The 25,179-nt window shown below is 44.3% G+C and overlaps 2 protein-coding genes across 5 annotated transcripts in view; both read left to right on the top strand.

The window, feature by feature from the left end:
• pan2 (poly(A) specific ribonuclease subunit PAN2) overlaps nt 1-7,083 on the top strand; it is a 112,863-nt gene extending 105,780 nt beyond the window's left edge. For both annotated transcript variants that reach the window (XM_068024877.1, XM_068024879.1), the window contains exon 27: nt 6,997-7,083. In XM_068024877.1, the coding sequence (XP_067880978.1) occupies nt 6,997-7,076 (80 nt within the window). In that variant the 3' untranslated portion in view covers nt 7,077-7,083. The remainder of the gene's footprint in view (nt 1-6,996) is intronic.
• A 5-nt stretch (nt 7,084-7,088) lies between these two features.
• The window catches only part of sarnp (SAP domain containing ribonucleoprotein), a 31,534-nt gene continuing 13,443 nt past the window's right edge, over nt 7,089-25,179 (top strand). For 2 of the 3 annotated variants that reach the window (XM_068024900.1, XM_068024899.1), the window contains exons 1-7: nt 7,089-7,172; nt 8,274-8,373; nt 8,792-8,838; nt 10,840-10,919; nt 11,793-11,844; nt 18,619-18,692; nt 24,752-24,777. In XM_068024900.1, coding sequence (XP_067881001.1) covers nt 7,134-7,172; nt 8,274-8,373; nt 8,792-8,838; nt 10,840-10,919; nt 11,793-11,844; nt 18,619-18,692; nt 24,752-24,777 — 418 coding nt within the window. In that variant the 5' untranslated portion in view covers nt 7,089-7,133. The remainder of the gene's footprint in view (nt 7,173-8,273; nt 8,374-8,791; nt 8,839-10,839; nt 10,920-11,792; nt 11,845-18,618; nt 18,693-24,751; nt 24,778-25,179) is intronic. The other variant, XM_068024901.1, reaches the window with a different exon arrangement.

The raw sequence follows: 25,179 nt of genomic DNA, 5'->3' as shown, positions 1-25,179 counted from the left end.
CATTGTGTTCGCATGCAAGTTGCTGTAGTCTTTGATCTGATTGGCCAGTTTAATTTAAAAATTTCGCAAGGATTTAACTCTCCCCAGGATTTAGTGGCTAACTATGCTGCACAGGTGTTACTGAGCAATACAGACTGGGAAGAAATTGGACCTCGGGCCTAAAATGCATGCAACGAGGGCCAATTACGGGAGCCATTGTCCAAAGGACACTTGAAAACTATCTGACCTGACATTGGTTTGGACCATTTTACAGGCGTCCCCAATATATATTAAATCAGGGCCCTAACACCTATTTCAGTCCCCCTCTGGCCTAAGCAGCGGCTGCCACCAAGTGGTAAAAACAAAGAAAAATTGCTTTAGGGCCAGGAAGAGTAGAACTGCAGGAGCAGAACTACTCCCCTGACTCCACAGTGTCGCATTTGCTGCTCTCCTGCACCCGCCCCACCCCAGGACTTACCATCAGGCTGCTGGCGAGGCAAGCACCCCAATGTTCATTTTCTTGAAATGGGTGAGCTACCTGTGGAGGCACGACAGGTGCTGGCAGCTCATCTAATTAATATTAATGAGGTCTGAGGCCCAATTTCAAGCTGACCTTGGGCCTCCTAGCTGGGGTGCAAGCTCTGAGCTTAGCGCCCATTTCAGGCTCAAAAACAGGCCAAAAGCAAAAGGCTGAGTGTGAAACTTTGTAAATGGACAAACAAATAGATCTCCAGGAATTTACAACTCCGATATTAAGAGAACAAGGATTGGCTCAGGGACCGTAGATTGTTACGACCAAGTGAGGAAGGGGTCTCAGGCTCCCCTTTTGCCCTTTTCCTGGTTTGGGCGTAACAGAGTTTAACTTTTTAAAACACAGTGTTTTTAGCTTTCCCTCAGTGAATCCTTGCTCACTGCTCTCTAATTGTAATTGTAAAGGAATCAATCAAACAGACTTTCTTAGATTTAAACAAGAAAGGGGTAAGTTTATTAACCTTAACACTCTAGCTCAGTTAAAACTACTAAAAATACATGACGCAACCATGCTAGCATTCATACACGATAAACACACACACAAATAGATACAGAGGAGGAGAAAGAATTAAAGTGGGGAAGGTTTAAAGTAGTAGATGGAATTCAGTTACAGTTTTTGGTCTGGATGTAAAGTCCTTGATTGAAATTAAGTCTTGCATTTCTCGTTGGGGCCCAGTGCACACTTTCAAACTTGTTTTACTGGTACCAGAAGGCTGCAGGGGTCTTCTGTCTTGAGACTTAATTTACTTCTGTGGGTCCCTGGAACTTTGTGTGAGAGAGAGAGAGAGAGAGACTTTGCTTCTCTTTGGTCTTCAAAATGCATTTTGCCGCAAAACGTTACTGTGATGCACAATTCAATCAATTCCCAGGTTGGTAAGCAGGGTAGTCAAGTGACTAGCTCTTTGTTTGACACAGAATTGCCTGTGAGGATTGTTGATTCTTCAAAGCTTACTAGACACACTCAGTGAGGTGGGGGGGGGGTGGTGTGGGGGTGGAATGGAGTGCTGGCTCTTACACAGACATAAACTCTCAATGTCTTTAGATTATCACTATTGACAAAACCCATCTGGCTAATTGAATCAGGGAGTACTCCCATTGTCTCTCTATTCAACTGTCTTTTAGAATGCAAATGTGCAGCCATGTTTTCAGTGGTCTTTTTAAACAAGTTATGTTCAATATCCAGTAAAGGTTCAAAATAGTGTTCCATATGACAAAATTAATATGTTTCCATTTGGCAGCTGTGGTTTCCATCACAAGATGGAAACAGTTGTTTGAAAGGGAGCCACACTGAGTGCTGGGATGTGGGCTGGTGACCACAATTCTGTGTACGGTGAATTCATTTTCTCCAGTTTTGTTCCCCTGCTCCTATCCTGAAGGTACTGACTCCTTGCTGGGATATTGGTCCGTGGAGATCAGCCACTCCCTGGTGCTTGCCCAAGTGGCTCTTTCTCACATGTGAACCTCGATGTTGACAGGCCATTCAAACATGGAGTATATTACAGCCACCACCAATCCTGCCCTCTCCTGACATCTCCACATATGCTCTCTCCACCAGGTATTCACCAAGCAGCAATCAGGATAGTGGAACCTGATTTTTCCACTCAGGCATGATTAACTTATTTGTAGCTGAAATTGCTGCTAAATCAGCACAGACTGTGAACTAAACCTTGGACCTTCCTGGTCTGTATGGCTCAGTACTGTACTGGGCAGTGTATTTACCAGCTGAGCCACAGTGAGCCTGATGTAGTACATTCTTGATCATGGTTGTTGTTGGGGAGTTCAGATTACACAGTTATTGCTCTTGCACATTATAATGTTACCCAAACCCCCTTTAGCTCCTGACATCCACGTAGCAATCTTCCAAACATCATTTACTTCAACTGCAGATGATATTTGATTCTAACTTATAGGCACTTTTGTACTGGTATGGGGAGGGGTTACATTTACAAGGAGAACATTGTTTAAAATCCTCATAATATCTTCAATCTGAAAATGTGTAGCTGTCCCGTAAAAACCAATAGCACGTCAGCTACTAAAGAGAATGGACTGTATAATTTGTGAAGTGCGGTTTCCGTGCCGACAGATCTACTGTGGATATGATCTTCTCCATAGGCCAGCTACAAGAGAAGTGTAGGGAACAGAGTATACACCTTTATCTTTCTTTTGTAGATCTCACTAAGGCATTCGACACCGTCAGCAGAGCAGGGCTCTACAAGATTTTGGCAAAAATTGGCTGTGAACTGAAGCTCCTCAGTCTCATCTGCTCCTTCCATGACAACATGCACTGCACTGTACAGTTTGATGGCTCCACTTCTGACAGTTTCAGAGTGAAGAATGGAGTGAAACAAGGTTGTGTCCTAGTCCCCACTCTGTTTGGAATCTTCTTCTCCATGCTCATGACCTTCGCCTTCCCTGCAGATATGGAAGGAGTCCAAGCTCTACAATCTAACCAGGCTGAAAGCGAAGACAAAAACACATCGTGTCCTGTTCAGCGAACTCCTCTACGCTGATGATGCGGCGTTAGTAGCTCATACGGAAACTCAGTTACAAAGACTCATGGACTGTGTCTCCCGTGCCTGTAACTTGTTCTCAACTATAAGTGTCAAGAAAACCGTGGTCATGGGACAAAGTGTTGCATCTCCGCCCCTGATCACACTAGATAACACCCCACTGGAAGTGGTTAGCAAATTCTGCTACCTTGGGTCCACGGTGACGGACAATCTGTCCCTTAACGCACAGCTCGATACATGCATTGGGAAAGTACCTACCACCTTTGGCCCACTTGCGAAACGCTCATGGCATAACACCAAGCTGACCCTTAGGACCAAGCTGATGGTTTATAAGGCCTGTGTTCTCAGCACCTTGCTGTATGGCTGTGAAACATGGGAAACAAACAGCTACCAGGAAAAGAAGCTCAATAATTTCCATCTTCACTGTCTGTGGTGCATTATGGGTATATCCTGGCAGGACAAAATCACAAATATGGCAGTCCTCTCAAAGACAGAGCTCCCAAGTGTGTTGGCACAAATCAAACAGAGGAAGCTTTGGTGGATTGTGCACGTCCGCAGGATGGAAGACAGTCGCATACCCAAGGACCTTCTGTATGGTGAAGTAGCCAGGGCCAGACGACCAGTGGGGCGCCCAAAGCTCCACTTCAAGGATGTTTGCAAGCCCTAAATGTCGACTATTGCACATGGGAGTCACTAGCTGGTGAAAGAGGGAAATGGCGACACATCCTGTGGACTGGTGTGCACTACCATGATGACCAGTTGCTACAGCAGCTTGGCAACAGGTGCCAACATCAAAAACAACAACTCACAGCATCATTTGGCAGCTTCACGTGCAGCACTTGGGGCAGAACCTACCTCTCAAGGATTAGCCTTCACAGCCATCAGCAAAGGTGCACCAAGAGAAGACACCCCACCTAAATAGATTGTTTGCTGCATGTCCATCATCTTTCATAGATGGAAGGATGTCAACCTATTTCTGAAGTGAATCTTTCAGAGAGGGTTAATGGTCACTCATTAGGTTTTCTGGGTGCTTCTGGCACAAAGAGAACTTTTAGGACTAATTAATAGCTTAGAAGGAAACCTATTGACTGCTATTCCAGATATTTAAAAAAATATACCTGATAAATGGGTAAATGAAAACAAAATAAAGGCTTGCATTTATATAGGGTCTTTCAGAATGTCCCAAAGCGCTTCACAGCCAGTGAGGTGCATTTGAGGTGTAGTCACTGATGCAATGTAGGAAATGCAGCAGCCAAATTGCACACCGCAAAGTCCCACAAACAGCAAGCAGGAGTTGGTTGAGGGATAAATGCTTGACCAGGACACCAGGGAATCTCCCCTGCTCTTCATATAGTACCATGGGATCTTTTATGCCCATCTGAGAGGGCAGATGGGATATCGAAAGATAGCATGCCTGACAGTACAGTGCTCCCTCAGTGCTGAACAGAAGTGCTAGCCTAGATCATGCATTTGAGTTTCTGGAACGTGGCTTGAATCTACAAGTTCCTGACACAGACGTGAGTGTGTTACCTACTGAGTCAAGACTGACATTGGGTAGTAATTTCGTTGAGGGGTTCAGATCATGTTATTTGTATCCTGAGATGAAATTATAACTGCAGATAGGTGTCTTGAGTTGTAACATCAGGAGACAGACCCTGTCTGATTTCCTCTCTCCCTAGCCCAGGGATATTGGCTAAGATTAGCTAAATCAGGTGCCACTACAATTTATGCATAACACACTGTAGCTCCCCAGTGACTGTGAGAAAATGCATCGCCTGGTGAGGTACTGAGCCATTAAGACGATTGTCCCAGGATTGACCTTGATCTATAGTGAGTTGGCTATCTCAACTAGGGAGGTGGTGAGGATTTTACAATTGGCTTCACCAGCCGTGAGCTATGGAGGAAAGTATCAGCCAGAGTTTCTCCTCCTGATCACTCTCCAGTGGACTGTGGTGGAGAGTATGTGTATGGATAGTAGGTAAGGACTGGATTGAGCATAGCTGTGATACTCTCCAGAGTCAAATCGCCTGCTAACACTCATGCATTAAGAATTGGGCAGCCACCTTTTATCCAGTCCAAAAGTGGATTGGTGCAGACCTCGATAAAAATATAGCCGAGTATTCTCACAAAACTGGTTCACTTGCAAGTCTAAACTTGTGACAGGTCTACACATGCACAACCTTTATAAAAACATGACAGGCATAAACTTATGTGCCAAGGTTTTCCTGCTTCTGTACCTGCCTGTCCACAAGTTTCTGCTCATTAAAATGAATGGACAAAAAAAATCATGGGCTGGTGAGTGCAGAAGCAGAAAACTTCTGCATTCATCCTTGAAAATTACCAGGTGACTTTTTTTTATTTCCAAAATATACTTTATTCATAAAAATCTGTAAAAAATACATGACAAAACAGTTCCAAACAGCACCAAGTCAAAAATTACAAACAGTGCAAAGGAGGTCAGTTTCCTTCAATACAGGAGTGAGTTGCCTCACAACCCTTCCATTTCATTTCTTATGCCATGTACATTTTACAGCAAATGAAAATTTTCCCAATACAGTTCGAGGGGTTTCCCATGGATCCAGCCCCTTGGTTCACTATGGCGGGAAGACCTTACACAGTGGTCTTTCCCCATTGAGCCTTTGCTGCGGCTGCCCCAAGCTTTAGTGCGTCCCTCAGCACGTAGTCCTGGACCTTGGAATGTGCCAGTCTGCAACATTCGGTCGTGGACAACTCTTTGCGCTGGAAGACCAGCAAGTTTCGGGCAGACCAAAGGGCGTCTTTCACCGAATTGATGGTCCTCCAGCAGTTACCAGGTTTTTTTTTCCAAAATATACTTTATTCATAAAAATCTGTAAAAAATTACATTCCCCAAACAGTTTAAAACAGCATCAAGTCAAAAAATACAAACAGTGCAAAGGTGATCAGTTTCCTTCTATACAATTATGAGTTGCCTCACAACCCTTCCATTTCACATTTGTCCTGCCAGATACATTTTTACATTATACAGGAGACAGAAATTTTCCCGATACAGTTGGAGGGGTTTCCCATGGATCCAGCCCCTCAGTTCAGCTTGGTGGGGGGACCTTACACTGTGGTCTTTCCCCATTGAGCCTTTGCTGCGGCTGCCCCAAGCTTTTGTGCGTCCCTCAGCACGTAGTCCTGGACCTTGGAATGTGCCAGTCTGCAACATTCGGTGGTTGACAACTCTTTTCGCTGGAAGACCAGCAAGTTTCGAGCAGACCAAAGGGCGTCTTTGACCGAATTGATAGTCCTCCAGCAGCAGTTGATGTTTGTCTCGGTCTGCGTCCCTGGGAACAGCCCGTAGAGCACAGACTCCTGTGTTACAGAGCTGCTTGGGATGAACCTCGACAAAAACCACTGCATCTCCTTCCACACCTGCTTTTCAAAGTCACATTCCAGGAGGAGGTGGGCGACCGTCTCTTCCCCACCACAGCCACCGCGGGGGCATTGTGTGGAGGGGGCGAGACTTCGGGCATGCAGGAAGGATCTGACGGGGAGGGCTCTTCTCACCACCAGCCAAGCTACATCTTGGTGCTTGTTTGAAAGTTCTGGTGATGAGGCATTCCGTTACCAGGTGACTATCCCCAAAACCAGATGATCTGGTGGTCACCCCAGTGGAGAATTACCACTTGGCCGTGGCCACGTATCCCAGCAAGAGTCACATGTAAGTGATATGTTTCCCCATGACTTATATCATCACATTGTCCGTCCATAAACAAAGCGAATGATAAAATACAAGGATTAGCACTGTTTCATGGTGAAAGGACAATAATCTTTAAATTGATGTTTCTGCAGCCTAAAAAAGCTGCAAATTGTTGTCATATCACCACAATTATGTATAATTTTAAAATTTCAATTCTATTGTTATTTGCTGTTAAATATTGGGAAATATTGTTATAGGTTTTGCTCTATTTTCTTTACCCTTTGAATTTATTTCTTTCCCCCTCCCCCTCAGATCTCTATAGCAACAGTAGATTGAGCTGCCCGCTGTGTCATGTGAGCCAATGGCGGACCGGCCTGTTGGATAGTGAGTAAAGTGGCTGTTTATTGGACAACCGGCGAGCGGCGGTGGGAGGAGAAGAGTCTGGCAAGATGGCGGACCGGATGGCGGTGGACATCAGCAAATTGAAGGTAGAGCTGAAGTCTGGGTGATGGGACGGGGGAGCGGTGGCTGTGTTTAAAGTGAAGGCTGTGAGATTTCGTGACTATCCCGCGCTTCCTACCCTCTGAGAAAATAGTCTCCACGCTTCAGCTTCTCTATTCTAATCCCCTGAGACTCTACTCCGGGGACCCGCAGGCTAAATTTTCTTTCTCTCCCTCTGCGGGGGTGGGGGTGACTTTTTTTTACTGTTCTAAAGTTTCCCGATCTTTTTAAGCAACATTACGGTGAAAGGAATGTTCCGAGTGCCGCATTGAAAAGAAACACATGGCTTTCACAATGGCCCAGTGGCTGAATGCACCGCTCAGAGAAGTTACAGGCCACCTAAGACTAGAAAACCGCCTTCAGCTCTATGCCATGTTATTTGGTCTCAATTTGGGTTGCTGTTTTTTATGCTGCAGATATTTCAAATAGGATATTATTCCCTGAACGTGATAGTGTATCTGGTTAAAACAATTTTTTTTTAAAAGCCAATACCACTTTTGATTTTGTAAATAAGGGAATTGTGCAAGAGCAAAGAGAAACATGTGCCAGCCAGTTAATCCACAGCTCAAGTACTGTGTAGCCTTGGGTGCCCCATTATAAAAAGGACATTAAAGCTATAGAGTTGGTGTCGATTCACTCTGATACAGGAGATGGGGAAATTTATTAATACAGAGATTATTTTGACTGGCGCAAAGTCAAGAGGTGATTAAGTAGAAGTTTTTTAAATAATGAAGGATTCCAGTGGCATGAGTAGGAAAAGACTAACCTATAGTTTGGGAGTTGGTGGTGGATCATCAGTTTTAAAATCCTCATTTAGGGTGAAGAGAGAAGTTAGAAATTTCTTTAGAGTTGGATCATGGAATGCCTAGCTTTGGGAGTGGTTAAGGCAGAGATCATTGTATTTTGTGAGGGAAAGTTGGACCAATATTTTAAACGGAGAAAGAGGCAGAGCTCTGGGGAGTGAACAAGGTCGTAGGATGAGAGCAGGGCAGTAGAGTTAGTTTTGGATTGATCTAGCCAATGAATGATGGCCTGCTATGCTGTAAACATCCATGGTTCTAACTCTTTCTGTTTTCATCGTGCTTTAGTTGACCGAACTGAGACAAGAATGTGCTTCAAGAGAGCTGGATACTAAAGGAAACAAGCAGGATCTCATTCAGAGACTGCAGGCTTACCTGGAAGAACATGGTAAAATTATGACTGCTATTTAATCCCCCACACAGATTTTTAATAAATAAAACTAATCTAGGAGTTTATGAAGAATTGGAATTTTTTTCAGTTGCCCAATATGTGTTACACTTGCAAAACATGTCATTGAGATTCTATGTTACAAATCATTACACTGAATTCAAAATCATAAATTGGCTGATCACTGGATAAAGGGGGAATTGTTGTGAGTCATTGCAGGTAGTAGTCTGGTTGGGGTCAGTTGATGGAACAGCTTGAGCTGCACCCTTCCATAATGTTTGATTCCCACTTTTAGCTAATCTTTGGAATGCTGTCTTGTAATGAGTTTAGTATTCACAGGTGTAACTTCAAGCATTAATATATTTTGATTTATGAAAAAAATAGGTCCAATATCAATCCACTCTTCTTTCTCCTGCAGCTGAGGAAGAAGTAAATGAAGAGGATGTTCTAGCTGAAGATACAGAGGTAGATTTATTATGTTACTTTCTAGAATTTTCTGATATTGCCATCAGGAGATTTTTATTCTGTTTGTGATCCTTGGCTGGATAAACATGCAGTAGCTCACTCCTTGGTTCATTGGCACTACTCGTACAGAGGAGATGGGTGACCTGATATTTCTGCACTTATGGCCGTGGCACATTGGAGTTTCACACTGCAGCCTGTTCATTTTCTTCTCTACAAAGTTTGTAATTTCCTTTTGTCAGTATATATTATTGAAATGTATAAAATCCTGAGAGGATTTGACAGGGTAGATGCTTAGAGCCTCTTTTTTTTTTTCCCCCCCCTCCCTAGAGATTCAAGAACAAGCTGGTCACAATCTCAGGGTAAGGGGTCGGCCCCATTTAGGATTGAGATGGGGAGAAATTTCTTCACTCAAAGGGTTGTGAATCTTTGGAATTCTGTACCCACGATGGCTGTGGATGCTCTGTCATCGAGTATATTCAAAGACTGAGATCAATAGATTTTTGAACATTGAGATATGGGGATAGGGTGGGAAAGTGGAATTCAAGTAGATCGACCATGATTGTATTGAATGGCGGAGGAGGCTCGAGGGGCCATATGGCCTACTCCTCCCATTTATGTTCTTGTGTAATATCTAGGTCAGAATCTGGGGATAAAGGATTCCTAGGAAAGATTGTGTGGCAGTATCCAAATCCTCACCTGAATCCCGAGGTTATGTTCTCCCTTGAAATTACCTATCTGAATAATGTACAGTTTCATTGGTCACATTGTTTTCTTCTCCTCCATTTGTGCTGACCATTAGTATGCTGTGGTCAAAGCATGATGATTAGCTGAATTAATGCCAAACACTCAACGTTTGAAAAGTTTCACTTGAGTACTGGAAACTTTTATGGCTGAAAGGGTTTCTCTTTTGTTCTGCGAGCATTCCTTTTTGAGAATGAGTTAATTGGGCTCCACCCACTGGGTAGAATTGCCTGCTCTAGTTATGTCAGTTATGCAACACAAGTGTCCCAAGATTTAGAAATAATGTGCTATGTACTTGGGATAATTCAACATTTTAAACTTTTTTGACTTGTAATGCAGGATATGTTCAGTTAATGTTTCAGAAGTTGTAGGTTATAGAATTTATTTGGGTGAGAAAAGCAAATTGCAGCATTTCAATTAGATAAGGCCATAAAAAACCTAATGTAACACTGGGTTTTATGGCAAAAGGTATATAATATGTCAGTATACGGTAAATCGATTTTAAACCATAGTAAGACTGCATTTGGAGTACTGTGCAGTTTTGGGCTTCACAGTGTAGTCCTCAATAATTTTGGGTGAGGGTGGTTACAATTTAGGGCGGCGCAGTGGTTAGCACCGCAGCCTCACAGCTCCAGCGACCCGGGTTCAATTCTGGGTACTGCCTGTGTGGAGTTTGCAAGTTCTCTCTGTGCCTGTGTGGGTTTCCTCCGGGTGCTCCGGTTTCCTCCCACAAGCCAAAAGACTTGCAGGTTGGTAGGTAAATTGGCCATTATAAATTGCCCCTAGTATAGGTAGGTGGTAGGGAAATATAGGGACAGGTGGGGATGTGGTAGGAATATGGGATTAGTATATATGGGTGGTTGATGGTCGGCACAGACTCGGTGGGCCGAAGGGCCTGTTTCAGTGCTGTATCTCTAAAACTAAAACACAGATCCATGCAGTTGCTGCTGCCTGGTTTCTTTAAAACAGAGGAGATTATCTCCTGAAATAACTATGTATTTATTACCTGTGTCAAAGGTGGGGATGTGGAAACGAGAGTGTTGCTAAGTACGGGGAGCTCTGGTTCAGTGATGGAACATAATGTCTCTGTGCCTCAAACTAGGCTTTAATTTGAATGCAGCATAAGGAACCTGGTTTCTAAAGAAAATTGAACACAAACCTGAGTTTCAGCAAATACCTGATGGTAAGGTATTTTAGATTCTGTCAAAAGTATAGATGCTGCATTCTTGAAAGCATTCATATTTTTCATTTTATACACAGGAGGAGGAGCAGCAGCAGCAGCAGCAGAAGGTTGAGCCAGAAGTTGAAGGTCAAACTGTTGCTGTCAAAGAACCAGAAGAGTAAATATTAACCAATTCCAGTTTAAATGGCTTTGTACTGTATCTTGCCAGCTATCCAAGAGAACTGTTACAGTACTGGCTAATGGTCTACGCATGCAAGTACTGATTTTAATGTTTCTGCCACATAATGGGAAAAATTCTACTTTATGCTTTAACCAGGGTTGCGTTACTTCATGGCTTTGCACTATTCATCGCCCGTGAACATCCCTTTGTGCAAGCAGCTGGATAACCATGTAAAATGTTGTGTCTGCACTTATGGTACATCAGATGCAATGGGAAGGCCTATGGTATCATGGATGACTCGAGCTGCCAATGCAAGTCAAGAATAATCTTTTAGACTTGGGTTAATCATTGAGTATTTTGTTTAAAACTAGTGATGAGCTTAGTCTATCACTGTTCAATTACTTTCTGTTCTTCAGCTGCCCCGCCTCCCCCGCAATCAATCTGAATTTTGTTCTGATAGTGCTACCATCCTAATCAAGAGGAAGTGGTGAACTGAGCTGTGCACATTGTCCTCAATATTGCTCTCTAATGGTTGATTTAAAGGCAGCTAGTGAAATTGCTCGTTTTCCTGCTCTCTAACAAAAACAGTTCCTTACCACGTGATCTGTTGCTCCACTATTATCTCAAGCAGACTGCTGAAGCTGGGTTCAAATGATAGTCCAGTGTGGATTTCAAAACTGGGTTTTAATGAGAGTCAGTACTCTATTCCTAGACCTACTGTCTTAGCTTGAAAATAATGTTTCTGGGCATGATGCAACTATATTTTTGTGGCTCCTAACTCAATTAACAGTTTTTTTGACTGTCACTATTTAAGCTGACCATTAGATGATCAGCTCCTTCCACCATAAATTCTAAGTGTTTCTTTTTCAGAACTACAGCAAAGAAGTTGGTTAAAATAATGGCACCAATGACGGAGAGTGAGGTGGGTATCGATGGACTTCTGCAAAATAGCCCTGATTCAGCATTTTACTAAATTGTCCTTTTTTATAGACTAATTTAACTACTTGTAAGCAGGTTATGTGCCCGTTTTCCATAGACACCCGACTGCAACTAATATGAATCTTAACTGATAGGCCATTTCAACATCATCTGTTTCAATGGTTTGATCTTTTAGGCCTTCACTTGCTTGATGTCTAGAACTTCCCACTGGTTTTGTATTCTGCATTCAGTAAATGCTATTAAATGTATCCTCTAATGTAGCATAACTATTCCTAGTATCTCTCTTGCACTATAATGTACTTTTTTCTTCTTGGTCTCCCTTTTCTGTTCAGTAGGCTGTGCACCTCTGATAGCTGAGAGTGATAGTTGATGCTGAAGGTCTCTGCAACTTATAGCAGACATGTTTGAGTTGGTGATTTGCCCGTTATATGTGACCGCTGGTCTAAAGCGCAGTCTGTGGGTCATGTTTATGGTCCAGTGCCTCGGAGCTCACTGCTGGTATGTGGCTGCCGTTGAGCATGACTCTGGTTCTCTCCTTCGCTCACCTGTAGTGTACCCATGGTCTGCCAGCACAATTCAATTATGCGGTATAATGCAGAATCCATCTTATTGAATTCTTCACTTATTCACTTAATTCCTCATTGAAGTTTGAATAGAATGTTATAGGCACTGGCGGCAGATCGTCGGAGCGCTAAACGCTGGGTGCTGGCGGCAGATTGTCGGAGTGCTAAACGCTGGGTGCCGGCGGCGGCACCTCGTCTGAGCGCTAAGCACTGGGTGCCGGCGGCAGATTGTCGGAGTGCTAAGCACTGGGTGCCGGCGGCAGATCGTCGGAGCGCTAAACGCTGGGTGCCGGCGGCAGATCGTCGGAGCGCTAAACGCTGGGTGCCGGCGGCAGATCGTCGGAGCGCTAAACGCTGGGTGCCGGCGGCAGATCGTCGGAGCGCTAAACGCTGGGTGCCGGCGGCAGATCGTCGGAACGCTAAACGCTGGGTGCCGGCGGCAGATCGTCGGAGCGCTAAACGCTGGGTGCCGGTGGCAGATCGTTGGAGCGCTAAACGCTGGGTGCCGGCGGCGGCACCTCGTCGGAGCGCTAAATGCTGGGTGCCGGCGGCGGCACCTCGTCGGAGCGCTAAACGCTGGGTGCCGGCGGCAGATCGTTGGAGCGCTAAACGCTGGGTGCCGGTGGCAGATCGTTGGAGCGCTAAACGCTGGGTGCCGGCGGCGGCACCTCGTCGGAGCGCTAAACGCTGGGTGCCGGCGGCGGCACCTCGTCGGAGCGCTAAACGCTGGGTGCCGGCGGCGGCACCTCGTCGGAGCGCTAAACGCTGGGTGCCGGCGGCGGCACCTCGTCGGAGCGCTAAACGCTGGGTGCCGGCGGCGGCACCTCGTCGGAGCGCAACAAGAATTTCTGAAGTAATACACTGATATCTTCAGTTTTTTCTTAGTTCTCCTAATGAATTGTTTAAAAGCCAATATAAATATTTAAATGCATCAGTTTGTCATATGTACTGCATTCATATAATATCACAGCAAGTGCAGCTGTTTCTGGTCGAAACAAATGGAGCATTGACGCTATAACTGGGAGCTTTAAAATTGATAATCCAAATAGTTAATGGGTATCACATTTTGGTTGAGGAGACTGTCCGTTTTAAACATGGCCATTTTTACTGGTTGGGACTGTACCAGGTTTCCACTGGTACCTCTTCTGAGACCCTATCTTGGACTTCCTACTCATTGAAAAATGGAAGTATAGAGTGCTGAGATGGTGGTGCAAGTTTTGGTGTTAACCTTGGATATGCTCTTGGGTGCAGTAATGCTGGTCACTCCTGTAATTGGCCAGATCTTGGGTTTAAGGTTGTGCCTATGCTGTCCAGTACCTAACTATAAGATTGTGTAACCAAGGCTGTCACAAGTAGGACTCTCTTGTGATCTGAACAGGGTATTTGTTTTTCACCTGTGTGTGTGCTCTGCAATCTTTTTGAAGACCGACTGAGTTAATACTTGATGAGACAAGGCCAGCTATGAATGGTTTAAACTGCTTTATTTCACAGCAAGTCAACTCAGAACAACAATTATGATTGAATTCAGCAAGTCAGTACAACTCACTTCTAGTAATGCAAAATAATAAGCACACTGCCCTTTCCCATGTAAGTGGTTTGTCTTGCTTGACTTAAGCAAAGCAACATCTAACTGCCTTCTGAACTGAACAAAAGCTTGCTCTCAGCTTTTAGTGAGCGTCTGTTTTTCTGCGGAGCACCCAGAACTAGGGACTTTCCGATACAATTGGTGTGAGGTGTTGATCAATTAGTGAAGTGTGTTAATGTGTTGTGTATTTTGGGGAGCAACTTCAAGACTTAGCCCATTAGCATTTTCACTACCTGTTGTCATGTTATCCTTTTTAAATTTGTGTGAGTGCACTTTGTTTAATTTTTTCAAACAATTAAATGTAACTCTTGGCGAAAAATAGTCTAAAATCTCAATGTGGCTGGTGTATTGATGCATATTGGGGACCAATAAGCCCAGGGAACCCTGGATGTCAAGGGATATAGAGGATTGGATAAGGGGGGAAAAAAAGGAGGCTAAGGCAGATTCAGAGGGCTGAAAACAGCGGAGGCCCTAGAGGAGTATAGAAAGTGTAGGGGGGTACTTAAAAAAAAAAAAAGTAATTAGGAGAGCGAAGAGGGGGCATGAAATAATACTGGCGGGCAAGACAAAGGAAAATCGTAAGGCAAGAGGATAACCAGGGTAAGAGTAGGGCCCATTAAGGACCAAAGTGGCAATCTGTGTGTGGAGCCAGAGGACATAGGTGAGGTTTTGAATGATTACTTTTCATCTGTGTTCACTATGGAGAAGGACGATGTAAGTGTAGAGATCAGGAAGGGGGATTGTGATATACTTCAACATATTAGCATTGAAAGGGAGGAGGTATTAGCAGTTTTAGTGGGCTTAAAAGTGGATAAATCCCCAGGCCCAGATGAGTTGTATCCCAGGCTGCTATGTGAGGCAAGGGAGGAGATTGCAGGGGCTCTGATGCAAATTTTCACATCCTCTCTGGCCACAGGAGAGGTACCATTATTCAAGAAGGGTAGTAGGGATAAACCAGGTAATTACAGGCCAGTGAGTCTAACATCAGTGGTAGGGAAACTATTGGAAAAAATTCTGAGGGACAGGATTAATCTCCACTTGGAGAGGCAGGGATTAATCAGGGATAGTCAGCATGGCTTTGTCAGGGGGAGATCTTGTCTAACAAATTTGATTGAATTTTCAGAGGAGGTGATTAGATGTTTAAAGCAGTTGATGTAGTCTACATGGACTTCAGTAAGGTTTTTGATCAGGTCCCGCATGGGAGATTGGTTAAGAAGGCAAGAGCCCATGGGATTCAGGGCAATTTGGCAAACTTGATCCAAAATTGGCTTAGTGGCAGGAGGCAGAGGGTGATGGTCGAGGGTTGTTTTTGCAATTGGAAGCCTGTGACCAGTGGTGCACCACAGGGATCGGTGCGGGGACCCTTGCTGTTTGTAATGTACATTAATGATTTAGACGTGAATATAGGAGGTATGATCAGTAAGTTCACAGATGACATGAAAATTGGTGATGTCGTAAATAGTGAGGAGGAAAGCCTTGGATTACAGGATGATCTAGATGGGCTGGTAAGATGGGCAGAGCAGTGGCAAATTGAATTTAATCCTGAGAAGTGTGAGGTGTTGCATTTTGGGAGGAGTAACAAGGCAAGGGAATATACAATGGATGGTAGGACCCGAGGAAGTACAGAGGGACCTTGGTGTACTTGTCCATAGATCACTGAAGGCAGCAGCACAGGTAGATAAGGTGGTTAGGAAGGCATATGGGATACTTGCCTTTATTAGCCGAGGCATAGACCCGAAGAAGGGTCACTGACCCGAAATGTTAACTCTGCTTCTCTTTCCACAGATGCTGCCAGACCTGCTGAGTGGTTCCAGCATTTCTTGTTTTTATTTCAGATTTCCAGCATCCGCAGTATTTTGCTTTTATTTTAGGTTATGATGGAGCTGTATAAAAACGCTAGTTAGGCCACAGCTGGAGTACTGTGTACAGTTCTGGTCACCACACTATAGGAAGGATGTGATTGCACTGGAGAGGGTGCAGAGAAGATTTACCAGGATGTTGCCTGGGCTGGAGCATTTCAGCTATGAAGAGAGACTGGATAGGCTAGGGTTGTTTTCCTTCGAGCAGAGAAGGCTGAGGGGGGACCTGATTGAGGTATACGAAATTGAGGGGCATTGATGGGATAGATGGGAAGAGACTTTTTCTCTTAGCGGAGATGATGGTAACCAGGGGGCATAGATTTAAGTTAAGGGGCAGGAGGTTTAGAGGGGATTTGAGGAAAAGAATTTTCACCTAGAGGGTGATTGAAATCTGGAACACACTGCCTGAAGGGGTGGTAGAGGCAGGAACCCTCACAACATTTAACAAGTTTCCAGATGAGCACTTGAAACGCCATAGCATACAAGGCTATGGGCCAAGTGCTGGAAAATGGGATTACAATAAATGGGCTTGATGGCCAGCGCGGACATGGTGGGCCGAAGGGCCTGTTTCTGTGCTGTATAACTCTGATGAGCTCCGCACTGATTTTGACTTTGCTCTTCAGTGTTTGCTCATTCACAATGAAAACAACTGGATAAAATTACTATTTTGCTTCTCATCCAAATGTTTAATTGAAGGAGAGTGTATCTGTGCATGTTGCTTCTTTAAGAAGCTGTGTGCATTCTCCAAATGAATGGAGAATCATAGAATGATGCAGCAAAGTAGGAGGCCGTCCAGCCCAGCATGCCTGTGCCGGCTCTTTGGTAGAACTATTCAATTAATCCCATCGCCCTGTATTTAACCCTTCAAGTTTTTACCCATTCTCTTGTATGTGACTGTTGAATCTGCTTCCACCACTCTTTCAGGCAGTGCATTCCAAATCACAGCTCCCTCATGTCACCTCTGGTTCTTTTGCCAATCACCTTTAAATCTGTGTAACCACCTTAACGCTGTCCCATTCATGATTTTGAACACCTCCATCAAATTCCCTCTTAACCTTCTGCTTTAAGGAGAAGAACTCCAGCTTCTCCAAAATAACTGTATTGCCTCATCCCTGACACCATTCTAGTAAATCTTTGCTACTCCCTCTTCAAGGCCTTGATATCCTTCCTGAGGTGTAGTGCTCAGAATTGAACACACTACTCCAGCTGAGACCTAACCATTGTTCTATGCAGGTTTAGCATAATTAACTTGCTTTGTACTCAGCCTTTTTTTAAAAATAAAAGCAATATGGGATCCTTGGCTTTAATAACAGCCTTCTCAACTTGTCTTGCCACCTTAACGGATTTGTGTACATATGCCCAGAGATGGCTGTTCCTGCACCCCCTTTAAAATTGTACAACTTATTCATTATTACCTTGCATTCTTCCTACAAAAATGCATCCCTTCACAGTTCTTTGCATTAAATTTCATCTGCCATGTGTCTGCCCATTTTTATGTCTTTGTATCCTTCTCATTGATTACTACATTTCTGTATATTGTATCATCTGTATACTTTGAAACTATGCCCTGTGTACTCAAGTCCAGGTTGTTAATAGAGCAGTGGTTCTAATACTAACCCCTGAAGAGCACCACTGTACTTCCCGCCAGTCTGAAAAACAGCCATTCACCATTACCCTCTGCTTTGTCTCTTAACCAATTTTGTATTCCTGAGATACAATGAAATTGCAGGATTAGAGAAATATTTTTGAGATGTAACAAATGCTGAAAAAAGTAAATTATGCAAATGGTAACTTGGCATTCTGTTCTTTTAGAAACATTTGAGTAGAGAGGTAATATTGGTAATGGGAAGAGTGCCCCTGCCTCAAATGTAGAGTGGCATTGACACCAGCCATGGAGAATTCCACAGGCTAGGTAGTCCCATGTTTCTGGCTGAACTCAAAATATTAAATGAGAATCAAAGAAGAAGCTTGATTAGATAAAATGAAAGAAAGCACTTGACTACATCACTGGGTTTTAAGGAAAATTAATGTTCTGTTGTGGGACCAGTCATCAGTTTGAAAAATGCCATAATTACAGAAATGATATAATTTTCCTTTTACTGGTCATAAATACCAAGCATATGAAACATTGTTTATTACATTTACCTTCATCGCTAATCAAAAGATGGAGATGTTCTTGAACAGAACTTTTACCTTTGAACAATGCTGGATCTAAGTAAGCTGTAACTTGACTCTTGTGATCCCATCAAGAGTCCTTTCAATACTGTAAGGTTTTGAAATTGGCGCATACAATGTCCTGTAATATGTGACCATGCAATGGCCAATTGTAATTCACTGCTGTTCATTGACATGGGAAGTAGAGCATTTTGCATTATAAATGCTGATTGTCATCAGTCCTGAACCATTTGTGAACAGTCTTTGGTTAAGTTGGTGTTGTAATATTCTGTGCCATGGAGTGACAGGATATGGCTTTGTGCTCAGTCTTGGTGTGTTTACATTTAAAATGTAGCTGATAGCAGATGATGGCAAAAAAAAAGTATAATTTTTCTTCTGAGGAGCTCACTTTTTTAGTTTTGCAAGGTGCTACCATGTTTACCAACAGCTGATGTGGTGGCTTGCAGGTTGAAAATGTGAATTGAAAACCCAGGATGTACTGCTATTATGAAATTTCATGTGATTACCCATCTTGAAGTGATTCAGCATGTTTTAATGAATTTTGTTACTGAATCTTTTTCTTTATTTCTCTACAGAGACTGAAGAAAAGAGCAGAGCGGTTCAATGTACCAGGGACAGCGGAGAGTAAGAAAGCTGCTCGTGCTGCACGGTAAATATTGCACAAAAGAAAGGCTTGGAAATGGCATTCAGAATGCAAGCTTGCTGTCAACCCTTTTTTAAAAAAAAAAATCTCTATGCAGTATGTGTTTTATTTGAGGGAGGAAAAATTATTTTTTCAGGTAGAGTTGAACTGTTATCATTGTTCTTCTTTTGGGCCTCCTTATCTCGAGAGACAATGGATACGCGCCTGGAGGTGGTCAGTGGTTTGTGAAGCAGCGCCTGGAGTGGCTATAAAGGCCAATTCTGGAGTGACAGGCTCTTCCACAGGTGCTGCAGAGAAATTTGTTTGTTGGGGCTGTTGCACAGTTGGCTCTCCCCTTGCGCCTCTGTCTTTTTTCCTGCCAACTACTAAGTCTCTTCGACTCGCCACAATTTAGCCCTGTCTTTATGGCTGCCCGCCAGCTCTGGCGAATGCTGGCAACTGACTCCCACGACTTGTGATCAATGTCACACGATTTCATGTCGCGTTTGCAGACGTCTTTATAACGGAGACATGGACGGCCGGTGGGTCTGATACCAGTGGCGAGCTCACTGTACAATGTGTCTTTGGGGATCCTGCCATCTTCCATGCGGCTCACATGGCCAAGCCATCTCAAGCGCCGCTGACTCAGTAGTGTGTATAAGCTGGGGATGTTGGCCGCTTCAAGGACTTCTGTGTTGGAGATATAGTCCTGCCACCTGATGCCAAGTATTCTCCGAAGGCAGCGAAGATGGAATGAATTGAGACGTCGCTCTTGGCTGGCATACGTTGTCCAGGCCTCGCTGCCGTAGAGCAAGGTACTGAGGACACAGGCCTGATACACTCGGACTTTTGTGTTCCGTGTCAGTGCGCCATTTTCCCACACTCTCTTGGCCAGTCTGAACATAGCATACAACATCATTGTACTATTTGTTAATACAGACATCACAGTGCAAAGTTCATTGTGTTGGGAGCAATTAGATAGAAATTACAAAATGGAAATGGGCCAATTGGTCCAACCAGTCTTTGCCAGTGTTTAGCCTCCAAAGAGCCATAATCCGAATTGCGTGCAAGCAATGTTCCCCTATCCCTTTAATTCCCTTTCCTTCAACCAGCTATCTAAGCAATTCTTAAATATTTACATGGTCTCTACTTCAATCGTTAACTCAGTGTTACATTCCATAGCCCCTCATAGCATTTTTTTTTTATTCATTCATGGGATGTGGGCGAAGCTGGCCAGGCCAACATTTATTGGCCATCCCTAATTGCCCTTGAGAAGGTGGTGGTGGTGAGCTGCCTTCTTGAACCGCTGCAGTCCATTTGGGGTAGGTATGCCCACAGTGCTGTTAGGAAAGGAATTCCAGGATTTTGACCCAGCGACAGTGAAGGAACGGTGATATAGTTCCAAGTCAGGATGATGTGTGACTTGGAGGGGAACTTGCAGGTGGTGGTGTTCCCATGTATTTGCTGCCCTTGTTCCTTCTAGGTGGTAGAGGTCGCGGGTTTGGAAGGTGCTGTCTAAGGAGCCTTGGTGCATTGCTGCAGTGCATCTTGTAGATGGTACACACTGCTGCTACTGTGCGTCGGTGGAGGGAGTGAATGTTTGTAGATGGGGTGCCAATCAAGCGGGCTGCATTGTCCTGGATGGTGTCGAGCTTCTTGAATGTTGTTGGAGCTGCACCCATCCAGGCAAGTGGAGAGTATTCCATCACACTCCTGACTTGTGCCTTGTAGATGGTGGACAGGCTTTGGGGAGTCAGGAGGTGAGTTATTTGCCTCAGGATTCCTAGCCTCTGACCTGCTCTTGTAGCCACGGTATTTATATGGCTACTCCAGTTCAGTTTCTGGTCAATGGTAGCCCCTAGGATGTTGATAGTGGGGGGATTCAGCGATGGTAATGCTGTTGAATGTCAAGGGGAGATGGTTAGATTCTCTCTTGTTGGAGATGGTCATTGCCTGGCACTTGTGTGGCGCGAATGTTACTTGCCACTTACTAGCCCAAGTCTGGATATTGTCATTGTCTTGCTGCATTTCTACACTGACTGCTTCAGTATCTGAGGAGTCACGAATGGTGCTGAACATTGTGCAATCATCAGTGAACATCCCCACTTCTGACCTTATGATTGAAGGAAGGTCATTGATGAAGCAGCTGAAGATGGTTGGGCCTAGGACACTACCCTGAGGAACTCCTGCAGTGATGACCTCAGTTTTGCTAGGGCTCCTTGATGCCATACTCGGTCAAATGCTGCCTTGATGTCAAGGGCAGTCACTCTCACCTCACCTCTGGAGTTCAGCCCTTTTGTCCATGTTTGAACCAAGTCTGTAATGAGGTCAGGAGCTGAGTGGCCCTGGCGGAACCCAAACTGAGCGTCACTGAGCAGGTTATTGCTAAGCAAGTGCCGCTTGATGGCACTGTTGATGACACCTTCCATCACTTTGCTGATGATTGAGAGTAGGCTGATGGGGCGGTAATTGGCCGGGTTGGACTTGTCCTGCTTTTTGTGTACAGGACATACCTGGGCAATTTTCCACATTGCTGGGTAGATGCCAGTGTTGTAGCTGTACTGGAACAGCTTGGCTAGGGGCGCTGCAAGTTCTGGAGCACAGGTCTTCAGTACTATTGCTGGAATTTTGTCAGGGCCCATAGCTTTTGCGGTCCCAGTGCCTTCAGTAGTTTCTTGATATCACGCAGAGTGAATCGAATTGGCTGAAGTCTGGCATCTGTGATGCTGGGGACTTCAGGAGGAGGCAGAGATGGATCATCAACTCGGCACTTCTGGCTGAAGATTGTTGCAAATGCTTCTGCCTTATCTTTCGCACTGATGTGCTGGGCTCCCCCATCATTGAGGATGGGGATATTGGTGGAGCCACCTCCTCCAGTTAGTTGTTTAATTGTCCACCACCAGTCACGGACTGCAGAGCTTAGATCTGATCTGTTGGTTATGGGATCGCTTAGCTCTATCGCATGCTACTTATGCAGTTTGGCACACAGATAGTCCTGTGATGTAGCTTCACCAGGTTGACACCTCATTTTGAGGTGTGCTCCTGGCATGCCCTCCTGCACTCTTCATTGAACCAGGGTTGGTCTTCTGGCTTGATGGTAATGGTAGAGTGGGGGTATGCCGGGCCATGAGGTTACAGATTGTGGTTGAGTATAATTCCGCTTCTGATGGCCCATAGCGCCTCATGGATGCCCAGTTTTGCATTGCTGGATCTGTTCAAAATCTATCCCATTTAGCATGGTGATAGTGCCACACAACACGATGGACGGTATCCTCAATGTGAAGGCGGGACCTCGTCTCCACAAGGACTGTGCGGTGGTCACTCCTACCAATACTGTCATGGACAGAAGCATCTGCAGCAGGCAGATTGGTGAGGACGAGGTCAAGTATGTTTTTCCCTCGTGTTGGTTCCCCCACCACCTGCCCCAGACCCAGTCTAGCAGCGATGTCCTCGGCCAGCTCGGTCAGTAGTGGTGCTACTGAGCCACTCTTGGTGATGGACATTGAAGTCCCCCTCCCAGAGTACATTTTGTGCCCTTGCCACCCTCAGTGCTTCCTCCAAGTGGTGTTCAACATTGAGGAGTACTGAGTCATCAGCTGAGGGAGGGCAGTAAGTGGTAATCAGTAGGAGGTTACCTTGCCCATGTTTGACCTGATGCCATGAGACTTCATGGGGTCCGGAATCGATGTTGAGGACTCGCAGGGCAACTCCCTCCCTACTGTAGACCACTGTCCCGCCACCTCTGCTGGGTCTGTCCTGCCGGTGGGACAGGACATACCTAGGGATAGTGATTGCAGTGTCTGGGACATTATCTGTAAGGTATGATTCGTGAGTATGACTATGTCAGGCTGTTGCTTGACTAGTCTGTGGGACAGCTCTCCCAACTTTGGCACAAGCGCCCAGATGTTAGTAAGGAGGACTTTGCAGGGTCGACAGGGCTGGGTTTGCCGTTGTCGTTTCCGGTGCCTAGGTCGATGCCGGGTGGTCCGTCCGCTTTCATTCCTTTTTATTGACTTCGTATGTTTAATTATTTGCATAAACAAATGTACAAGTGCAAATGTTACCTAGGAGATATATAAATTAGAAAAGATTAAAGGAATTATTTAGAAGGCATTGGGTAATTCTACAGTTAGCACATGGTCAGTTAATGTTCAGTTGTTTATCCACAGAAGGGATCACTATTGAATCTGTTCAATTTTCACCAATGTCAATACACTTCCTACAGGAGTCACTGGACAGCATTCAAAGGTTGAAGCACATAATTGGGGTAGAAAATAAGATTGGGCTTTGGAAGGAATCTAATTGTTAATTTCTTTGACCTTCCTCACCTGGTTGTATGCAGTGATTGGCTTAAATTCCATTGGGAAAGCTGTTCTTGATGTAATTTCTTTTCATTTAAATAATACAAATCTGTTTCTCGGCTTATTTCTATAGTTGGAAAACTGTGCTCCACTATTGCATTTCTGATTTATTTTTAATCCCAAGTCTTTGTACTTAACTGTAGCAGTCTAGTGGTACAATTGACCTTAGTTGAAGGATACATTGTCCTTGGAGGGACTGCAGTGTAAGTTTACCAGAATGATATGTGGACTCCCAAGTTTTAAATTACCAAGAGAGATTATGCAAGCTAGGGTCGTGTTCCTGGGAATTTTGATGATTAAGGGATGATTTGATTGAAGTTTTCAAGATGTTAAGGAGAACAGAGAGGATAGATTGAGAGATGGCACCCCATTCACCACCTTCAACATTCATTCCCTTCACCACCGATGCACAGTGACGGCAGTGTGTACCCATCTACAAGGTGCACTGCAATAACTCACCAAGGCTCCTTGGACAACACCTTCCGAACCTGCAACCTCTATCACCTAGAAGGACAAGGGCAGCAGATGCATGGGAACACCACCACCTGCAAGTTCTCCTCCAAGTCACACACCATCCTGACTGGGAACTATATCGGCCGTTCCTTCACTGTCGCTGGGTCGAAATCCTGGAACTCCCTTCCTAACAGCACTGTGGGTGTACCTACCCCAAATGGACTGCAGCGGTTCAAGAAGGCAGCTCACCACCACTTTCTCAAGGGCAGTTAGGAATGGGCAGTAAATGCTGGCCTAGCCAGTGATGCCCACATCCCATTAAGTAACTTTTTTTAAAAAAAAAACTATTTCTGCTGGTTGGTAAGTCTAAGACGAGGAGACTTGGGTCTGGCTCCAAATTTTAGACTTTCAGGAGTGAAATTAGGCAACACCTCCACAGTGGTAGAAGTTTGTTAGTCTTCAAACAAGAATTGATAGATCAATTAATTTGTGAGGTTTTTGTTAACTAAAGGTATCGAGGGCTACGGGGCAAAATATGGAGTTGGCTCACAGATTAGCCATTATCTGATTGAATGGCAGATTAGGCTTGAGGGGCTAAATGGCCTACTCCTTGTCCTATATCTTCGAGAAGAGAAAATTTCCTGAGTGCTGTCCAGTGACTCCTGGAAATTTTATGCATGGATGTTTTGGTGAAAACCAAATCTGTGTGACTCAGCTGTGATGAGGAGGAAAACTGCAGAGCGTAAGAGGAAACCGATTTCCAAAATTTAGGTCTGGATTAATTGCAGTTCAGTGCTGTCTTTGACTACAATTGACACAATGAACACTGTGCTGCAATAAAACTGTCAATCAGGAAACCAATCCCAAATTCAGAGACTAGGTCACAGGCCATTGAATAACCTTGATTGTTGAAGGCGATGCATGCCTCGGCAGTTTGACTAGTGACCCATCCTGGACAGGCAAATATTTTGTCGTCAAATTTCTGAAGTTCATGTTTTTTTAAAAATGAATCTTCAATTGTCTGAGAAAAGTACTGATCACAGATCAACTCTGAGCTTCGCTTTTTCCAATCTTTTCAACCTTGTTCCAAGTATCTGAATTAAATCCTGTCCAGAAGGTGGCAGTATTGATGCAAAGATCGACTGCCTTTTTAAAAAATGGTTATCCTGAACAAGCCAAGTTCGAGTGAGATTTGTGGTCGATCCCACAGTACTATTTCAGTCTTGTGTATACATTTTGAGAATCTTACAGTTTTTATTTTTTCCAAAATAGGTTTGGTTTGCCTGTTGCAACAAAAGGTAAGAACAAAATTATCCTTTTGTTTGGTCCAACATTGTTCCCAATATTACAGATGTGATTTTTAAAAGAGCTAAACAGAGAAAGAAATGGAAGCACAACAATAGCATCCTAGCCTCGGCATCTGTATTTTACCACTCTGTTTGGCACAAGTTTTAAAATTGCAGTACCTGTGAATCTGGAGCAGATGGTGTGCTGAGGACCATACACTTGTATTTTTCTCTTTCTCATGTCTCCTTTCCTGTGCATCTCCAAAAATAAATTGCTTCAAGAAATATTACTTTTTTAATTACCTGTTCTTGGAAACTTTTATTCCATTTTACTTCCCTTCACCACCCCCCACCCACGCCAGTAACCTGCAACAGATTATTTTGTTCTGATCTTTTAAAAATAGTATTTTTGAT

Source organism: Heterodontus francisci, chromosome X (genome assembly GCF_036365525.1).
Source record: "Heterodontus francisci isolate sHetFra1 chromosome X, sHetFra1.hap1, whole genome shotgun sequence".
Taxonomy (NCBI): domain Eukaryota; kingdom Metazoa; phylum Chordata; class Chondrichthyes; order Heterodontiformes; family Heterodontidae; genus Heterodontus; species Heterodontus francisci.
This window is presented reverse-complemented; position numbering and strand designations above follow the sequence as displayed.